At 38.8% G+C, this 18,387-nt stretch overlaps 1 protein-coding gene across 2 annotated transcripts in view; it reads left to right on the top strand.

Moving 5' to 3' along the window:
• MDN1 (midasin AAA ATPase 1) overlaps positions 1 to 18,387 on the top strand; it is a 943,760-nt gene that overhangs the window by 778,183 nt on the left and 147,190 nt on the right. For both annotated transcript variants that reach the window (XM_033936734.1, XM_033936735.1), the window contains exons 78-79: positions 12,264 to 12,379; positions 12,931 to 13,419. In XM_033936734.1, the coding sequence (XP_033792625.1) occupies positions 12,264 to 12,379; positions 12,931 to 13,419 (605 nt within the window). The remainder of the gene's footprint in view (positions 1 to 12,263; positions 12,380 to 12,930; positions 13,420 to 18,387) is intronic.

Here is an 18,387-nt window from a genome sequence, read left to right as displayed (position 1 = left end):
GAGAAAATCTAAAATAATATGGAAAGAAGTTGAAGAAATTAAAAAAGACTTGGAAGACAGCCGAAATCGAGAAAGAAGAAATAATTTAAGGATCATCGGGATTCCGGAAGGGGTAGAAAAAAATGACCCTATAACATTCCTGGAACAATTTCTACCTAAAATACTACCTTTAAAATTCAAAGCTGCATTAGAAATAGAAAGAGCACACAGAATACCAACACAGAATAAAAACCTTCAATCAAGACCAAGAACTTTAATATTTAAACTTTTGAGACACCAACAAGCAGTAGAAATCTGCCAACTCGCAAAAGAAAACAAAAACCTCAAATGTCAGGACGCAAGAATCCACATTGTCCCTGACTTTGCAAAAGAAACTGCATCAAGAAGAAAACAATTCCTAGACATGAGACCCCAACTACGAGCTCTAGGGGCAAGATATGGCCTTCTTTATCCAGCAGTAATGAAAATCACCATAGCCAACAAAACTCAAAACTTTTCAGATCCTACAAAACTTCAGGATTTCCTCGATCAATATGAACAGCCAATGACCTCTTAAACAAGAACTTAATATCGAATACTGCATTTGTATTTATATTTATATTTATATTTAAACTAATAAAACATAAAGATTAGATATGGAATACAAATGTAGAATTCGATACAGAAACAGAACTTTCAACACCAACTGAAAAGAATGGGAAGAATATGGAACTATGTTTTGAACTGCAAGAACATTCTAAACAAAGAAACTGGAAAAAAAAAAAAGTTTGTCACATGTTGTCATATGTAATAATCTCCTTAAAGAATAGGGAAAGAATATAATTCATACATAATATTTAAAAATGAAAACATTTCTTGTTACTACTTAGAATTCACTGTTAGTAAACATTTACTTTATTATACAATACAAACCAAAACAAAATAATAAACTCAAAAAATAAATTATACATTGGGAATTTATAATAGAATGAAATAAATTAAAACATTTCTAAAAGGGGAAATAAATTTAAAAAGATAAAATAAATAATAATGGTAGTAAATATAGTTATATATTGTAATAGCTTATAGGAGTTATATACACCTAACCTCAATATGCGTATCCAAGTGGTCATATTAAAAAGGGGAGGGAAGGGAGGGAAGGAAAGGGGGGAAAATAATGGAGAATGGGATAAAGAAGAAAAAGGATATATTCTAAAATATTTTAAGTACTGGGAAAAACAAAATTTAAGGAAAATAATTCATATAATTTTAAGAAAAATATATCAAAAATACATAAATGGATCTTAAAATAATATCCTTAAACGTTAATGGTCTAAATCATATGATAAAAAAGAAAAAAACACTATTATTTTTAAAAAGGCAAGATGCGGATTTATGCTTTATACAAGAGACCCACCTCTCAAATATTGAATCTAGTAAACTACAAGGAGGTTGGGTCAAACATTGTTTTTTCTCACCAGCTACAAAGAAAAAAGCAGGTGTTGCTATTCTGGTAAATAAAAAATGTACTGCTACATTCAAATTAAAGACAGCAGATATTAATGGAAGATGGATAATTGTGGAAATGAATATGGGAAATACTACCATGACGTTATTAAATATATACGCCCCTAATTCGAACCAAAATGAATTTTTTAAAACTCTTCAACAATTGATTTTACCACTGGCTACTTCAAATCTAATAGTAGCGGGGGATTTCAATGCTGTTATGGATCCTATATTGGATAAAAACCCAAGTAGATATATGAAATCAATGGGCCTAGATAATTTAATACAAACTTGTGATTTAATAGATATTTGGCGTATACTTCATTTTGATGGACGGGAATTTTCATTCTGTTCTCATGTTCACAATTCTTTTTCAAGAATAGATTATATATTTATATCAAAACATCTAGCACATCAAGTAACAAAAGCTGCCATTGATCCAATCATTTTATCTGATCATGGTGGGGTATGGATTGAAATTAAGATCACAGATCAAAACACAAATAGACCAATATGGAAGTTTGATAATGCATTGCTTGCTGATCCAATATTCTGTGAAAATTTTCTAACAAAAATGAAAGAATTTTTTCAAATAAATGATAAAGATGAGATCTCTAAAGAAATATTATGGGATGCATTTAAAGCATCAATAAGAGGACAAATTATTTCTTATTCGGCATATCTTAATAAACAAAATAAAAAACAATATACTAACTTAGAAAAAGAAATAAAAAATTTAGAATTAAAACTTATAGAAAAATGGGATTATTCTACACAACAAGAACTGTTAAAACTTAAAGGTAAATACAATGAAATATCATCAAAAATGATAAGAAAAGATTTATTTTCTCAGCAGGCACTGTATTATGGAAACTCAAATAAGTCGGGAAGAATACTAGCAAATTACCTAAAAGTGAAAAAAAAGAAAACAAAAATAATTGCTATAAAAGATGAAAAAGGTGATACACTAACAAAAATAGAACCAATCTTAAAACAATTCCTAAAATTTTATAAATCTCTTTATTCTTCCGAGACTTATTTAAATAAAGAAAAAGAAGGTTTAGAATTCTTGAAACTATTAAAGGGTCCAAAAATTCCTGAACATATAAGGCGAAGTTTAGAAGAACAAATATCACTAAAAGAATTAGGAACAGCTTTGAAATCCCTTAGAGTTGGATCCGCTCCAGGTGGTGATGGTTATACAGTAGAATTTTATAAAACATTTCAAAATTTTTTATTACCCTATTTATTAAATCTTTTTCAATATCAACTAAATCAAGGTTGTACTAAAGGCACTATGGCAGAATCATTAACAATAGTTTTACCAAAGCCAAATAAAGATCCCACTTTGGTATCAAACTACAGACCAATTTCTTTAATAAATGTAGATGGAAAATTATTAGCAAAAATACTTGCGTTAAGATTGGCTAAAGCTCTTCCCCATATTATAAGTATGTCTCAAACAGGATTTGTTGCTCAAAGACATTCATCTCATAATACTAGATTAGCTTTCCATATGTTATACCTAACAAAGAAAATGAATGAGCCAACTTTTGCTGTTTCTTTAGATGCAGAAAAGGCTTTTGATAGAATAGAATGGACATTTATGTATCAGACATTGGATTGGTTTGGAATAGGTCCTGGATTCACACAAATGATACAAACACTATATAACTCCCCTTCTGCTAGATTATACATTAATAATACGTTTTCAGAAAAATTTAATCTACAAAGAGGAGTTAGACAAGGATGTCCTTTGTCTCCTTTATTGTTTGATATTGTTTTAGAACCCTTAATATTAGCAATCCAACAAGTAAAGGAGATACAAGGTATACCTCATTCGGATAAAGAATATAAAATATCAGCTTATGCTGATGATTTATTATTATATTTGAGGAACCCAAAATCTACCATTCCACATTTACTTGAACTGATTGAAAAATTTGGAAAATTTTCAGGATATAAGATAAACTGGAACAAATCAGAAGTACTTCCATTAAATATACATTGTACAAAAGGTTTATTTAAATCATTCTCTTTTGTTTGGAAAGAGGATGCAATTAAATATCTTGGAATTTGGATTACAAAAAATTTAGATGACACAATGAAAATTAATGAAAAAAATTTATTACAAAAAGTAACAGAGATGTGTGAGCAATGGAACCCTTTACACTTATCTTGGTGGGGAAGAATACAAACTGTTAAAATGATGATATTACCCGTAGTCTGTTACCAAATGGGAATGATACCAGTTTTCTTCCAAAATTCTTTTTATAAAAAATTAAATAAAATATTGACAAAATTTATTTGGCTTGGGAAAAATCCCAGAATTGCTTTAGTGTCATTACAAAGATCAATTGCGGAGGGAGGGGTAAATTTTCCCAACTTTTATAGGTATCATCAAGCCTATATCTTACGTCATGGTATGTATTGGATCCTCCCAGAACCCACTATAAATATACCAGATTGGTTTTGGCTAGAATGGAGACTTATGTTTCCATTACGTCTTAGTCATGTAGTTAGTATCACGATGCCAAGGCTATACAAAGAACATAAAATATTCATGGATACATGGAAAACTTTAAGATACATAAGTAATCTAACTCCTATTCCAATTAGTAAATCAACAACTCAAACAATTTGGTTAAACCCCAAGATCAAAATAGGCGGTTTCAAAATAATCTGGAAAAACTGGATGACAGCAGGTATTCGTATTTTAGACGACATAATAAAAAATGGTAAAATGCTGGAATTTTCACAATTGCAACATAAATTTGATCTTAATAAAACACAATATTTTAGATGGTTGCAATTGAAGCAATCCATTCAAGTAGGGTTCCCTGAATGGAAAAATCTTACTAATTATCACAGCTTGGAATTCTTGTGTTTCCAGATAAACGCAATAGGACATGAAGCTGCACAGTGGTATAAATTAATATCCGGATATATAAATAAAAAACCAAAAAATGGTCTTAGAGACATTTGGAGCATTGAGATAAAGCATCAAATTAATGCATCTCAATGGCCACGACTTTGGTCTTGGAGATTAAAATGTACGGTATCAGCATCTATGAGACAAACTTGGTTTTTTCTTTTACATAGAGCTTTATGGACCCCTACACGTTTACATAGAATTGATAGCTCTAAATCTAATAGATGCTGGCACTGTCATGTTGAAATTGGGACATTAGATCATCTTTTATTCTTCTGTCCATTCATCTTAACATTCTGGAAATCAATTTGGCCTCAAATTAATAGGATGTTAGAAAACCCAATAGCCTTGACATATGATACTATATTATTTGGAACAACAATGAGAACAAAAAGTCAAATATCATCAAGTAATAACAAACTTTTATTTATTTTAACTGGAATAGCAATACAACAAATCACATTTAATTGGAAAAGACATGACAGGTTAAATTACACTTTCTGGTGGAATTCTGTTTGTCACATATATAAAATGGAGCTTACCATAGCAACACAAAAAGGATATATTAATAAATTTCAAAAGATATGGAGACCATTAACAGATTTTTGTAATGAATGATTAACTTTTCCCAAGATAGAAATTTGATTAGAAGGGAATGGGGTGGGACTTTATTTTTGGTTTTTACACACTATATTAATGTTGAATGAATTTACAATAAAGATGTTTTTAAATATTATTGATTGAATGGGAGGGAGGGAGGGGGGATTAACACATTTAAAAGAAATTATATAAATTTAGATCTACTGCATAATATTATAAATTTTGTATAAAATTAATTTTCTAAAAAATGTTAAACTTGATAATAATAAGTGTGTTTATCAAGTGTATATGTTTAAGATTCTAATATGTATATTTAAAACACTTGTTGTAACAAAAGAAAATGAATAAAGATTATAAACACTTATTTTATCTCATTGGAATGACTACGAGACAGCATTGTATTTTCCAAAACAGACAATATTTTTATTGTTAGTATAAAAACTTACAAAATTACAGCAGCAAAGACATAGCAGAAGAAATATTATATAGTCAGTTCAGAATATGCAATGGAGAGTAGAACTTACACTGATATGCCAGGCAGGGGACTAGCACATCCCCGCCAGTATATCTGAGATGATCTCTCTAGTTTTACCTGTGCCTGAATGGATTTTTATATAGAGAAATTCTTTCTTTGTTCCAAAAAGGCACATCCCTGAACTCTGGTCATGTACTTCCCTATTGGTACAAAAATGTATACCTATCTATTCCCCCCCCCTACTCCCAGGAGGGGGGCCCGAGCAAGAACAGAGGGCACTTCTTGAACTTTCTTTACCTTCCTCCATGTCTGGAATCCTTATCACCTTGCAGATGCTGATTTGTGGTTTTACAACACTGTACATCATCTTCAGGATGGCGTCCTTGTAGACAATCTTATGTAGAAGTTGAAACAAAGATGCAAGAGTGACATTCCAGCACCCTGGCCTTGCCTGGTTCCCATGGCTTGCTTCAATGGCAGGCAGCAAATGTCCAGCCTGTGTTGTAAAAGTCCTTTCTTGGTACCAGGCCCCTACATCCCTACTCCCCCTTTGCCCTTCGGAGTTGTTGTTTGTTATGGGTGTTTTATGACTTTTCAGGGTGCCTTGCATATGTTAAGTACTCTTGCATATGTCATACAGCACTGATAACGGCTCAGCATAAATGAACAATGGCCACAGAATCTTGGAGAAGTATCCTCCCAGCAGGGAATGAAGACAAGAACTTTATGCAAAGGCCAGCAGGGTTAGCAGTTCAAAAGGATACATGTGTTCACAGATAGCGTTTAGTGCAGGCTGCTGCGGTAACGGCCCCAAAGCCCTTAGAGATTTAAAGGGCTTCGGGGCTGTTGCTGCTCGGCTTTGTAAAAGAGGGGGATAGTGTAGTTAATGGTCTTACTAGTTCCAGAAGAATCCTTATCTAATACCACTGTAGTACCACGCTAATAAGTATATTTCTAAGATATAATTTTTCCAGACCCATATTGCCATATCATGTCAAGTTAAGATTAAGTAGATAGAAGAAAAGATTTTTAAGCAATCAAAATCAGAAGCTGAAAGTTGACAAATAATGAAGTTGATAACTTATGATTCCAGTCTTAAACTGCTAACATAGACATAATAATAATAATAATAACTTAATTTTTATATACCGCAATACCACAAACAGTTCAGAGCGGTTTACAGAGGAAGAGACTGTATACAGACAGCGATATTACAAAAATCTTTCAAAATTACATTAGCATGGAAAGATTAATCATATTTTCTTGGAAGTGTTTTAGAGGTGCATCAAGGCAGAAGTGGAGTCAGAGAAATTTATCAGAGATAAGTTTTGATTGACTTCCTGAAAGTTTGGTAAGAAAGTGCGTTTGAGATAAAGTTGGTTAAACATTTATTCCATTTGCCTGCTTGGAATGATCGAAGAACACCCTCCAGGGATTCAAGATAAAGTTAGACAAATTCCTGCTGAACCAGAACGTACGCAGGTAAAGCTAGTCTCAGTTAGGGCACTGGTTTTTGACCTAAGGGCTGCCGCGTTAGCGGACTGCTGGGCACGATGGACCACTGGTCTGGCCCAGCAGTGGCAATTCTTATGTTCTTAATCTCATATAGATACAGCCCTTCAAGGATGGAAAAGCGAACAAGTAGGCACCATGTGTACAAGTTGTGCCTGGAAATCTGAAATAATGGGATAGATAGATTGGGGATGAACCTGTTATGGTTTTGAAGCATCCTTCCGGCAGCAGCCACCGCCTTGTCACACTGTTTTTTCGCCTTTAGATCTTCGGACACTATCACCCCAAGGTCCCTCTCCCCGTCCATGCATATAGGCCTCTCACCTCCCAGCATATACGGTTCCTTCTGATTATTAATCCCCCAAATGCATTACTCTGCATTTCTTTGCATTGAATTTTAGTTGCCAGACATTAGACCATTCCTCTAACTTTTGCAGATCCTTTTTCATATTTTCTGCTCCCTCTTCAGTGTCTACTCTGTTACAAATCTTGGTATCATCCGCAAAAAGGCAAACTTTGCCTTCTAACCCTTCAGCAATGTCACTCACAAACATATTGAACAGGATCGGCCCAGCACCGAACCCTGAGGGACTCCACTACTCACCTTTTCTCCGAGCGACTTCCATTGACCACCACCTTCTGGCATCTGTCCGACAACCAGTTTCTAATCCACTTTGGGTCCTAACTTCAGCCCTTCAAGTTTGTTAAACAGCCTCCTATGAGGAACCGTGTCAAAGCTTTGCTGAAATCTAAGTAGATGACATCTAGCATATGTCCTCGATCCAGTTCTCTGGTCACCCAATCAAAAAATTCAATCAGGTTCGTTTGGCTAGATTTACCTTTAGCATAGCCATGTTGCCTCAGATCCAGTAAACCATTAGATTCTAGGAAATTCACTATCCTTTCTTTCAGCAACACTTCCATTAATTTTTCAACAACCGAAGTGAGGCTTACCGGCCTGTAGTTTCCTGCTTCATCCCTGTGACCATTTTTGTGAATAGGGACCACATCCGCTTTTCTTCGATCCCCAGGAACCACTTCTGTCTCCCAAGATTTGTTGAGCAAGTCTTTAATAGGACCCACCAGAACCTCTGAGCTCCCTCAGTATCCTGGGATGGATCCTATCCGGTCCCATCGTTTTGTTCACCTTCAGAATCTACTCCATTTTCCCATGTAACTTTGCCAGACAATCTTGGTCCTTCTCCAGGAATTTCTTCCGTGAACACAAGAGCAGAAGTTTTGTTTAGTACGTTTGCTTTTTCCTCATCATTATCCACATATCGGTTCCTAGCATCTTTTAGTTTAGCAATTTCATTTTTCATCTTCCTCCTTTCACTAATATATCTGAAAAAATTTTTGTCTCCTTTTTTTTTACATTTTTAGCCATATGTTCTTCCGCTGTGCTTTCGCCAGACGTATCTCTCTCTTGGCTTCTTTCAGTTTCACCCTGTAGTCCTTTTTGCACTCCTCTTCTTGGGTTTTTTTAAATATTTCACGAACGCCAGCTCTTTTGTCTTTATTTTCTCCGCCACTAGTTTGGAGTACCATATCAGTTTCCTTTTTCTCTTATTTTTATTTATTTTCTTCACATAAAGGTCCGTAGCCATTTTTATCACTCCTTTCAGCTTGGACCACTGTCTTTCCACTTCTCATATGTCCTCCCATCCTAACAGTTATTCCTTCAGGTACTCTCCCATTTTATTAAAGTCCGTACGTTTGAAATCTAGGACTTTAAGTATCGTGCAGCCGCTCTCCACTTTAGCCGTTATATCAAACCAAACCGTTTGATGATCGCTACTTCTCAGGTGAGCACCCACTCAAACATTAGAGAAGTAGCGATCATCAAACGGTTTGGTTTGATATAACGGGTAAAGTGGAGAGCGGCTGCACGATACTTAAAGTCCTAGATTTCAAACGTACGGACTTTAATAAAATGGGAGAGTACCTGAAGGAATAACTGTTAGGATGGGAGGACATATGAGAAGTGGAAAGACAGTGGTCTAAGCTGAAAGGAGTGATAAAAATTGCTACGGACCTTTATGTGAAGAAATATCCATTTATGAGGACCAGATCCAATACGCTTTTTCCCTCGTGGGTTCCGTCACCATTTGTCTGAGCAGAGCCTCTTGAAAGGCATCCACAATCTCCCTACTTCTTTCCGATTCCACAGACGGAACGTTCCAGTCCGCATCTGGCAAGTTGAAATCTCCCAACTTTTGGATATCCACAATCAGATCCTTATCAATTTGCTGTGATTGAGTTGGAGGTCTGTAGACTACACCCATGTAGTTAGAAGTTCCATCTTCTCTTTTTCGAGTGATCCATATTGCTTCTTCCTTTCCCCAGGTCTCTTACATTTCATTCGCTTGGATATCAATCTTTACATAGAGAGCTGCTACTCCACTTTTTGACCATCTCTTGTCCTTCTTGAAAAGATTATATCCCGGTATGTTTACATCCCATCCATGGGATTCACTGAACCATGTCTCTGTGATAGCAACAATATCCATATCTGCCTCTAACATCAGGGCTTGCAAATGATAAACCTTGTTGCTTAGACTGCGAGCATTTCTGGTCATCGCTTTCCAGCTATTTTTCAGCGGTAATCTCCTTTTTCGTATAGATTTGTTTCATTTCACTTACTATTGCAATGCTAATGAGTGAGTTGTTGATATTGTTTACGTTGCAACCTTTACTAACACATCTTTACTATCACATCTAGTCTTTTGCCGGGGGTGGTCTCTATATTTGTCCTTCATACACATACCACCTCCACCTTCTAGTTTAAATGCCTAGAAACATATTGTCTAAATTTCTCTGCAAGGTTTCTTTTTCCTGCTGTAGTAATATATAGCCCATCAGTGCAATATAGCTTCTTGTCCTTCCATGTATTTCCCAATCCTCCTATGTACCTAAAGCCTTCTTGATGACACCAGGCTTTGAGCCATCTATTAAAGTCCTCTGTGTTTTTTACTCTTTGCTCTCCCTTTCCATATGCAGGCAGTATTTCAGAAAAAGCTAAAGTCTTTACAAAAGGTTTCAAGCCCTCACCAAGCTCCCGGAAAGCTTTCTGCGATGCATATGTAGAGTTGTTGGCCAGGTCATTTGTTCCCAGATGGATAACAACATTGGTGTTAAAATCCTTAGTTTCTTCCTTAATTATAATCAGAACTCCTGGTAGCTGAGGATCCTGGAAGACATTTCACTATTTTGGTCTCCTCGCCTTGTGTTCCAAGGTTAATGCCTCTGATAATGGAATCCCCTAAAAGCAATAATTTTCTGTTTTGGGCTTTTTTATTTGTGCTTAGGGTGCGCTTGTTCTCTCAAGTTACCTTCATTGATTCCAGTCCCACCTCCCTTCTGTTTTCTTGAGTATTGCAGTGCATTAGTGGAGCGAAGGAATTCTGTAGAGGTAATATTTGTGAAGGTGGATGTTTCTGTGTTACATGTCGCAGTCTTCCTGAGCCTACTGTGATCCATTTATTCCTGGGCTGTTTTATTGTTTGAGGTAGAGGTAAATGTGGTAAGTTGGTATGATTTTGTGGAGTGATGGAAGCTGCTTTAATTGTATTCAATTCCTGTCTAAGTTTACAGAGCTCCTCCTTAATACCAGGGCTGTGGAGTCGGAGTCGAGGAGTCGGAGTCGGAGGAAATTTCGGGTACCCGGAGTCAGAGTCGGAGTCAGAAGTACAAAAAACTGAGGAGTCGGAGTCGGAACATTTATCTACCGACTCCATTTTTGAACTTGGCATAGAACCTTGATTAAAAGGAAAAAGAAGGTGGTGTCGAAAATGCTAATTTCTCTCAACTTGACATTCCATTTTAACGATCTGAAAATTAACCAGTGCTGTGGAGTCGTAGTCGGAGGAAATTTCGGGTACCTGGAGTCGGAGTCAGAAGTACAAAAAACTGAGGAGTCGGAGTCGGAACATTTATCTACCGACTCCATTTTTGAACTTGGCATACCAATCACGAGCGATTCTTTCAGCTATAGCACCCACTATATACACAGCACAAATGTTGCGAGGAGCTTCTGCGGCCTTAGAACCTTGATTAAAATCAAAAAGAAGGTGGTGTCGAAAATGCTTATTTCTCTCAACTTGACATTCCATTTTAGCGATCTGAAAATTAACCAGTGCTGTGGAGTCGGAGGAAATTTCGGGTACCTGGAGTCGGAGTCGGAACATTTATCTACCGACTCCACAGCCCTGCTTAATACTAGCAAGTTGAAGACAGATGGGACAAGCCTTAAGCCTCCAAATAGTGTGTCTTGGAATTAAAGCACCACAGTGATTGCATAGAATAAAGGTTATCTTGATTGGTTGTGAAGTGAATTGATTTGAGTAGTCCTAATTATTTGGTTCTCTATATATGAGCAGTGATCCCTGGGGGTAGAGGGGTGAGGTAACTTCATAGCATCTCAAAAAAGATGTAGCAGAATTTTAAAAAGGTACAGAGAAGGGCAACAAAAATGATCAAAGAGATGGGACAATTTCCCTATGAGGAAAGTCTAGGGCTCTTCAGTTTGGAAAAGAGACATCTCAGAGGAGATATGATAGAGGTCTGTAAAATGCCAAGTGGAGTAGGGCAGGTAGATGCGAGTCGCCTGTTTATTCTTTCCAGAAAGACTAGGGGGGCATATAATGAAGCTACTAAGTAGTAGGAGAAAATATTTGTTCACTCAATGTGTAATTAAACTAGCATTCATTGCCAGTGAATGTGGTGAAAGCTGTTAGCTTAGCAGGGATTAAATAAGGTATGGATAACTTCTTAAAAGAGAAGTCTATAAATCATTATTAAGATGGATGTGGGAAGATCCATTGCTTATTTCTTTTATTTCTAGGATAAGCAGCATAAAATATGTTTAGTCTGAGTTGGCCACTGTTGATGGACCTGTGGTCTGTCCCAGTATGGCAGCTCTTTATGTTCCCTAGTTATACTTTTGAATGTGAACAATTTATTTGAGTTAGCCCATACCACTCTACTCAGGTTGTGTTAGACCTCTATCATATCTCCCATTAGCCATTTCATTTCCAAGCCATTTCTTAATCACTTTATCCTTTCCACCCCCTTATCTGGCTCGTGTTTGTTCTTCTCTATACATTTTTTTTTTTTTTTTTGCTTATCTAGCTGTTGGCCCTGGGGGTTCTGCACTTGGTTCAGTTTGTGGTATTAGATGTGTTTGTGGTATCAGAGTTTGTGGTATTAGATGTGTGTTCAGCAAAGCTGTTTTGTGTTGCTTTATGTTCTCCACAGGAAATTGGTATGGGTAATATTGAGAGATGTAAAGGATTCACGGCACACCTGCTGAAGTTGCTGGTGAAGCAGAGGAAGTCTCTCGCCATTCTGACAGAACGGTGGATTACAGTGAGGTAAGGTACTGAGCAGCAATGGAGAATCCAAGCAGCTGTTCTTAAGAAACAGAATATGATGACCAAATAGATGGTAAATAATGCCTGATAAAATTTTTAAAAAGGTATTGTGTAGACATGAATATTTCATGGCATAAATGCATAATAGGCAGATCTCTTTTGATTGAAAGCAAGTTGTAGAACAAGGGAGCATAGAAAAAAGCTGAGAAGGGGATAGATTCAGGAAATATTTCTCTGCAGAAAGGATGCAAGAACCTCTTTCTTGTGCAGGTGATGGAGATAGGGACAGTATCTGAATTTAAGAAAGCATGGACCAAGTAGGTATGGATGGGTAGGCTGCATGGTCTTTATCTGCCGTCCTTTTTTGTTTCTATTAAACTTCTAACACTTTGCTTTTATGTTCCAAATACTAAATTGTGTGACTAGTGATAAGTTTTTAAATATATTTTATAATGTGCCTTAACCTGTAGTAGTTATCACATCTCTTGCTCAAACTGGTAAAGAAGATGGTGTTTAATTCGACTGTCTCTCTCTCTTTGCTTTTCACTTAGGAATCTCTTGAGCTGTGTGCAGGAAATAAATTTCCAAATGAATGTTTCTAGAGACTATAACGTAGCTTTTCCTCCCCAAAATGGGCTGCAGCAGTGGGTGGATAAGCTACAGCATCTCTCTATGCAATGTATCATGGTCCTGGAGCAGCTTGGCTGGTTTCTTCAATGCTGTCCTTCTGAACGTGCTGCTAGCTCTGACAACAGCACAAAAGCAGAGAGGAAAACCAGCCACGCTAGGAATATGGGAGCAGAACGAATTCCAGCATTCCCCCAGGAGGGATCCATGCCAGATGTTTTACTATCAGAAACAAACTGTTCATCTCCTGTTTTGTCAAACCGGCTGCCCACTGGGTGCACAATGCGGAAGAAGGACCAAGTCTGGCAGCAGGAAGCCACTGGAATCGCCGAGATGTTGGCTCAGATGAGGGTTGTGAAAGCAGATGTAGATCAAATAAAACGACAGACCTCTGAGACCCTGTTTTACTCCTGGTGAGTATCAAGAAGGGGTTAGGCCAGGGATGGGCAAGCCTTTTGACCCATGGGCCACAATGGGTTCTTAAATTTGACAGAGGGGGATGACAGGGGGGAGTGCGGGGGGGGAGCGACGGGGGGGTCTGATGCTGCAGGAGGAAACAGCACTCCTGCGGCTGCCAGCTGCTGAATCCTCACAAATTTTCTTTTTGCGCGTTGTGTCTCCCTCCTATGTCCTCAGTGCCCCATTGCCTCCTTCCTATGTCCTTGGTGCCCCATTGCCTCCTTCCCATGTCCTTAGTGCCCTCAGTGCTTCCTTCCTTATGTCCTTAGTGCCCTCAGTGCCTCCTTCCTATGTCCTTGGTGCCACTTCCTATATCCTTAGTGCCCCGGTGCCTCCTTCCTGTGTCCTTAGTGCCCCCCTCGCCGACCTGCACCAGCTGTATTTAATTACTTCCCGTCATCCCCTGAAGTTGCGCCGAAGCCTGCCTGCTCCCAAGCTGACCCGCCGCTGATTCCTCCTCCCGGTCCGGCACCCGACCATCTGTCCATCCATCTGCTCGCTCCCCGCCCGTCCGTCTGCTCACCACCGCCGCTCGCCCACTATATTTACTTACAGTCCCGCTGGTGCCGCAATGAAGGGAAGGGCCAGGCGCGTACCTACAAGCCTTCTCCAGACGTTACTACTGTGTTTCCCCAAAAATAAGACCTAGCATGATTTTCAGGGTAGGTCTTAAAATATGCCCTAGTCCCTGGATTCGCTGGCAGCAGCACTTTCCCATGTCTCCGCCCCCACCGTGCAGCTGAACTCCTGCTGATTCTCCTATCTTTTCATCTCTTCCTCCTGCCCAAACCTCGACGACTCTCCGACCGCGAGACCTACTACCTCCCTCCACAGAGCAGCGTTGGCAGCACTCTAAACAGGCTGCTTTGCAGCTTCTTCCGCCGATGCATTCCCTCTGCCGTGTCACTGATGATGTCATCAGCAACACAGCACACAGAAGCTTGGAGAAGACTGCAAAGCAGCCTGTTTAGAGTGCTGCTGACACTGCTCTGTGGAGGGAGGCATGTAGGTCTCGTGGTCAGCAGGGTTCGGATGGGAGGGAGAGATGGAAGGATGGGATGGTCAGTGTGGTTTGGCGCAGGGGAGGGGGGCTGCTCAAGGGTTTGGCTGCAACTGTACGGAAGGGAGGATAGAAGCTGGGCAAGGGTTCTGCTGCACGAGGGATAGGAAGATGCTGCAGAGGAAAGGCACAAGGGGATGGATGAGAGGGGAGGAAAGATGCACATGTGGGGGAGAGAAAGGAAAGAGGAGGAATTAAGGTGGAGGAGAGTAAGGGAGAGATGATCATTGTAAATGAAAAAAATAAGACCTACCCCGAAAATAAGACCTAGTGCGTTTTTTGGGTCCAAAATTAATATAAGACACTGTCTTATTTTCGGGGAAACATGGGATCTAGCTAGGTACTTGAGACCAGGGTTGGCCACTGTTGGAAACAGGATGCTGGGCTAGATGGACCTTCAGTTTGTCCTGGTAGGCAATTCTTATGTTCTTACATTTGTTTGGAACTGGGTGTGAAGGGATGGGAAGAGAGGTATTGTTAATATATCATGATGTTTACAGTTTCAGAAGGTTTGGAGGACACTTTTATACTGCAGATGTATTAGTGATGGGGTGATGTATATTGTTCCATTTGTCTCTGGCATATTGTCCACCTGCTTTGCCTACAATATGATTGTCTTTGCTGAATTTGTTAATGAATCATCTTATTGATCCATTAAGATTGATAGTACTAGGGGACTCTAATTTACCCATCATGCCTAATAGCTTCTTGTCTCATGTGTGGCTTGATGCTTTATTAACTTTCAGTTTATGTCAGGTGGTAATTCAATCCATACATCAGGTAGGTCACATTTGGGATTTGGTGTTTGCGCCCGCTGCCTGGCTTGTTATGATTATGGTAAAGGTTTTGCCTGTTGTATGGCTAAGACCATGTTTTACTGATATTAAGTGCAATGTTACAAAAGCCACTTATTGACCAGGCTCAGCCTGTACCTCCTAGGAAGGTTAGGCCTAAAGTGGATTCCACCATACTTATGACTCCATTATTAAATGGAGGGGCATTTACAAGGGTAGAGGAGATGGTGGATCCCTGGAATTGTTCCTTATTAACAGCTTTTGGATATTGTTGCCCCGATGAAGGAGGGTGCTGGGGGTAGGAGTTTCAGGCCTCTGCTGGGGCTCAGTTCTGCCTTGTGTCAACTGAGGTATGAGCAGGTGCAAAGGGAGTAGAGAACAACCCAGAACATTGATGTGAGGGAGTCCTTTCTTTTGAAACTGAATGAGTATAAATTGACAGAAACCAGAGAGCAGGGTAGTTTTTATTATAAGAGGCTACAATTGACTAAGGAGAGGTGACCTGTATGATTTTAGTATATTCTTTGAGTCCAAGATTTGCCAGAGTTTGGATTCTTTACCTAGTGTTCAATTGTCAAAGGTTAACTTCATGGAGACTACGCAACTTTGGGTGGAATGTGATGAGGTTAGGAAGGTTGAGGTGTGCTGTTATTTGAAAGTGTGCTGTTCAATGTGAGTATCCCTTTGCTGTTAGGGGGAAATGGATTGGTTGGCTGTGCTTTTTTGATTAAGATTGTAAATCAAAATTTGAAGAATGGTGATTTGAAGTTGGTAATGATGCAACCTGTCTAAAAGTCATTGGAGATATAATGAGCTTTTAAATTTTCATCCTTTATCTTCACTACTTATTAGCTAAGGTTATTGAAACAGCAATTACAACACAATTAAATTGACTTAAGTAATGGCTAAAAATCTAATCAGGTACTTTGAATTTTGCTATCCCAACAAGCTCACAATCTCTATAGTACCTATGAAAAAAATAATTACTTACATTTATCTATATAAAGAGAAGGAAAAGGGAAACGATAATACAATAAATTCAATACTATAGGTGCTTAAAAGGGAAAACTTCAATATCAAAGAACCCCAAAGAAAAATCCTAAAAATAAAAGCAGGCAGAAAATAGCAAAAAAAAAATTTTCCCCACTTCTTTATTATTTTCAATACTTACAATAAGTGTAACAGTAAATACAACATTTTATACTCAAATATCACACTTAATATTCTTATAGTATCCATTACAGAAAATTAAAAATAAACCGTTGTCATTCTCACTACCCTCCCGTCTTGTCAGCTTCTAATTCCATGTCCCCAGTTGAAACAACAAAGGAATGTTACCTCTTTTAAGCTGATGCTGAAGCACCATTTTTTTTGGAGAGGCTTATCTCTCTTATTATTGCTCTGATCTCTTTACCAATTTAACCATTGCTGTGACTCTTTTTGTTGTCTTTAATGTTTTGTATTGTATGATTTACTTATTTATGTTGTAGTGTTCCCTGCCTTGGATAAAGGCGGGTTATAAATGAATAAACAGAAACATCAGTACAATCAGGTATTTACAGTTTCACTTAAAAAAATAACCCACAAAACTTTAAAGTTTTCAAGAAGCGTATATATAATTAATAATATATAACAAAATACCATATTTTTCGCTCCATAAGACGCACCCTAGATTTAGAGGAGGAAAACAAGAAAAAAAAAAATCTGAACCAAATTCTCCCTGCCAGGCTTCTGCACCCAACCCTACACTCCCTGCCAGGCTGCCCCCCCCTTCCCTGCCAGGCTCCGTACCCTGTCCCCCCTCTGGTGGTCTAGTGGTAGGCTGGGACAGGGCAGGCAGGCAGGCCTAGTGTATTGTGCAATTCCTTGGAGACAATAAATAAAAATTCAGCCTGATCTTCATTTCCATAGTTATAGGAAGAGCCAATACTCACCAGCTCACTGCTGCATTTCTGGAAACTGGTCTCATTCCCTTTCATTTCCCTTGACAATCAGAATTCAGCTTCCTCTAACACTCCTTCTGCCAAGTCCTTGTTAATGACAAGTTTCCCATGTCTCAAATAATTGAGTACTGGCCCAAAGTAAACCTATTAGATGAGCACCTGTTTCATCCTTGTCCGAATACAAGTCTGTGTCGGCCTGACACAGTCGATACAGGAATGACTTGGGATCCCTGCACAACGTTTGCTGGGTGGTGAGGAAATAGGTGCCCCCGACGTTCAGCCGGACCCATTTGGAGAAGCTCGCCAAGTGAGCACCCCTCTCCCTGGGTGGCATGCCGACACACCTACAGCAGAAAGACACGGTGAGCCCACTAAAGTCGCAGCTCTTCTCTGCCATCGCGGCCCCTGGTTCTGCTCCCAAAGCCCTGCGCCGCACGCACAGGAAGTGCTTGAGCTTTGCGAGCGTCCCCTCACCCTCCTCCTCCAAGCAGGCACCCAGCACTCTCCCTCCGCTTTCTGTCTGACTGGAGGTCACACGGCCAGTGAAGTTCTAGGGGGAGGAGTCATATTAACCAGCCATTCACAGAACAGCGCAGGACAAGGCAGGAAGCAAAAAACTCGTGCCTCCCTTCTGCGCTGCTCTGACTCTGCCGCTTGGGAGAAAGCCGGAGGGAAGGGTAGGATGTTGAAAGCTCCAGCCCTACAGTGCTGGACTGCCGGAGGAATTAAGGTAGGGGGGTATTCGCTCCATAAGACACACCCTTATTTCCACCCATTTTTTTTGGGGGGGGGAAAGTGTGTCTTATACAGTGAAAAATACGGTACATTCTATAATGTAGGGCCCATAAAATTAAAAGCAGTATGTAAAGATCCTTCTAAAAGCAGCATTACAAGAAAAGCAAGTCAAATAACTTTAGGGTCCTTTTATTAAGGTGCACTAAAGATTAGCGTTCGCTAAATGCTAAGGCATCCATTATATTCTATGGGCGCCTTAGCATTTAGCACGTGCTAAATTTGTTAGCACGCCTTACTAAAAGGACCCCTTTATTAGCTAGTTCAAAGCGTCAGTTGTGAAGGTTAGCTCATGATAGTTGAAATGTCTAAGCAATAAGAAAGATCTTAATT

Source organism: Geotrypetes seraphini, chromosome 3, assembly GCF_902459505.1.
Source record: "Geotrypetes seraphini chromosome 3, aGeoSer1.1, whole genome shotgun sequence".
Classification (NCBI taxonomy): domain Eukaryota; kingdom Metazoa; phylum Chordata; class Amphibia; order Gymnophiona; family Dermophiidae; genus Geotrypetes; species Geotrypetes seraphini.
The sequence above is the reverse complement of the archived record's forward strand: the minus strand, read 5'-3'. Positions and strand labels throughout refer to the sequence as shown.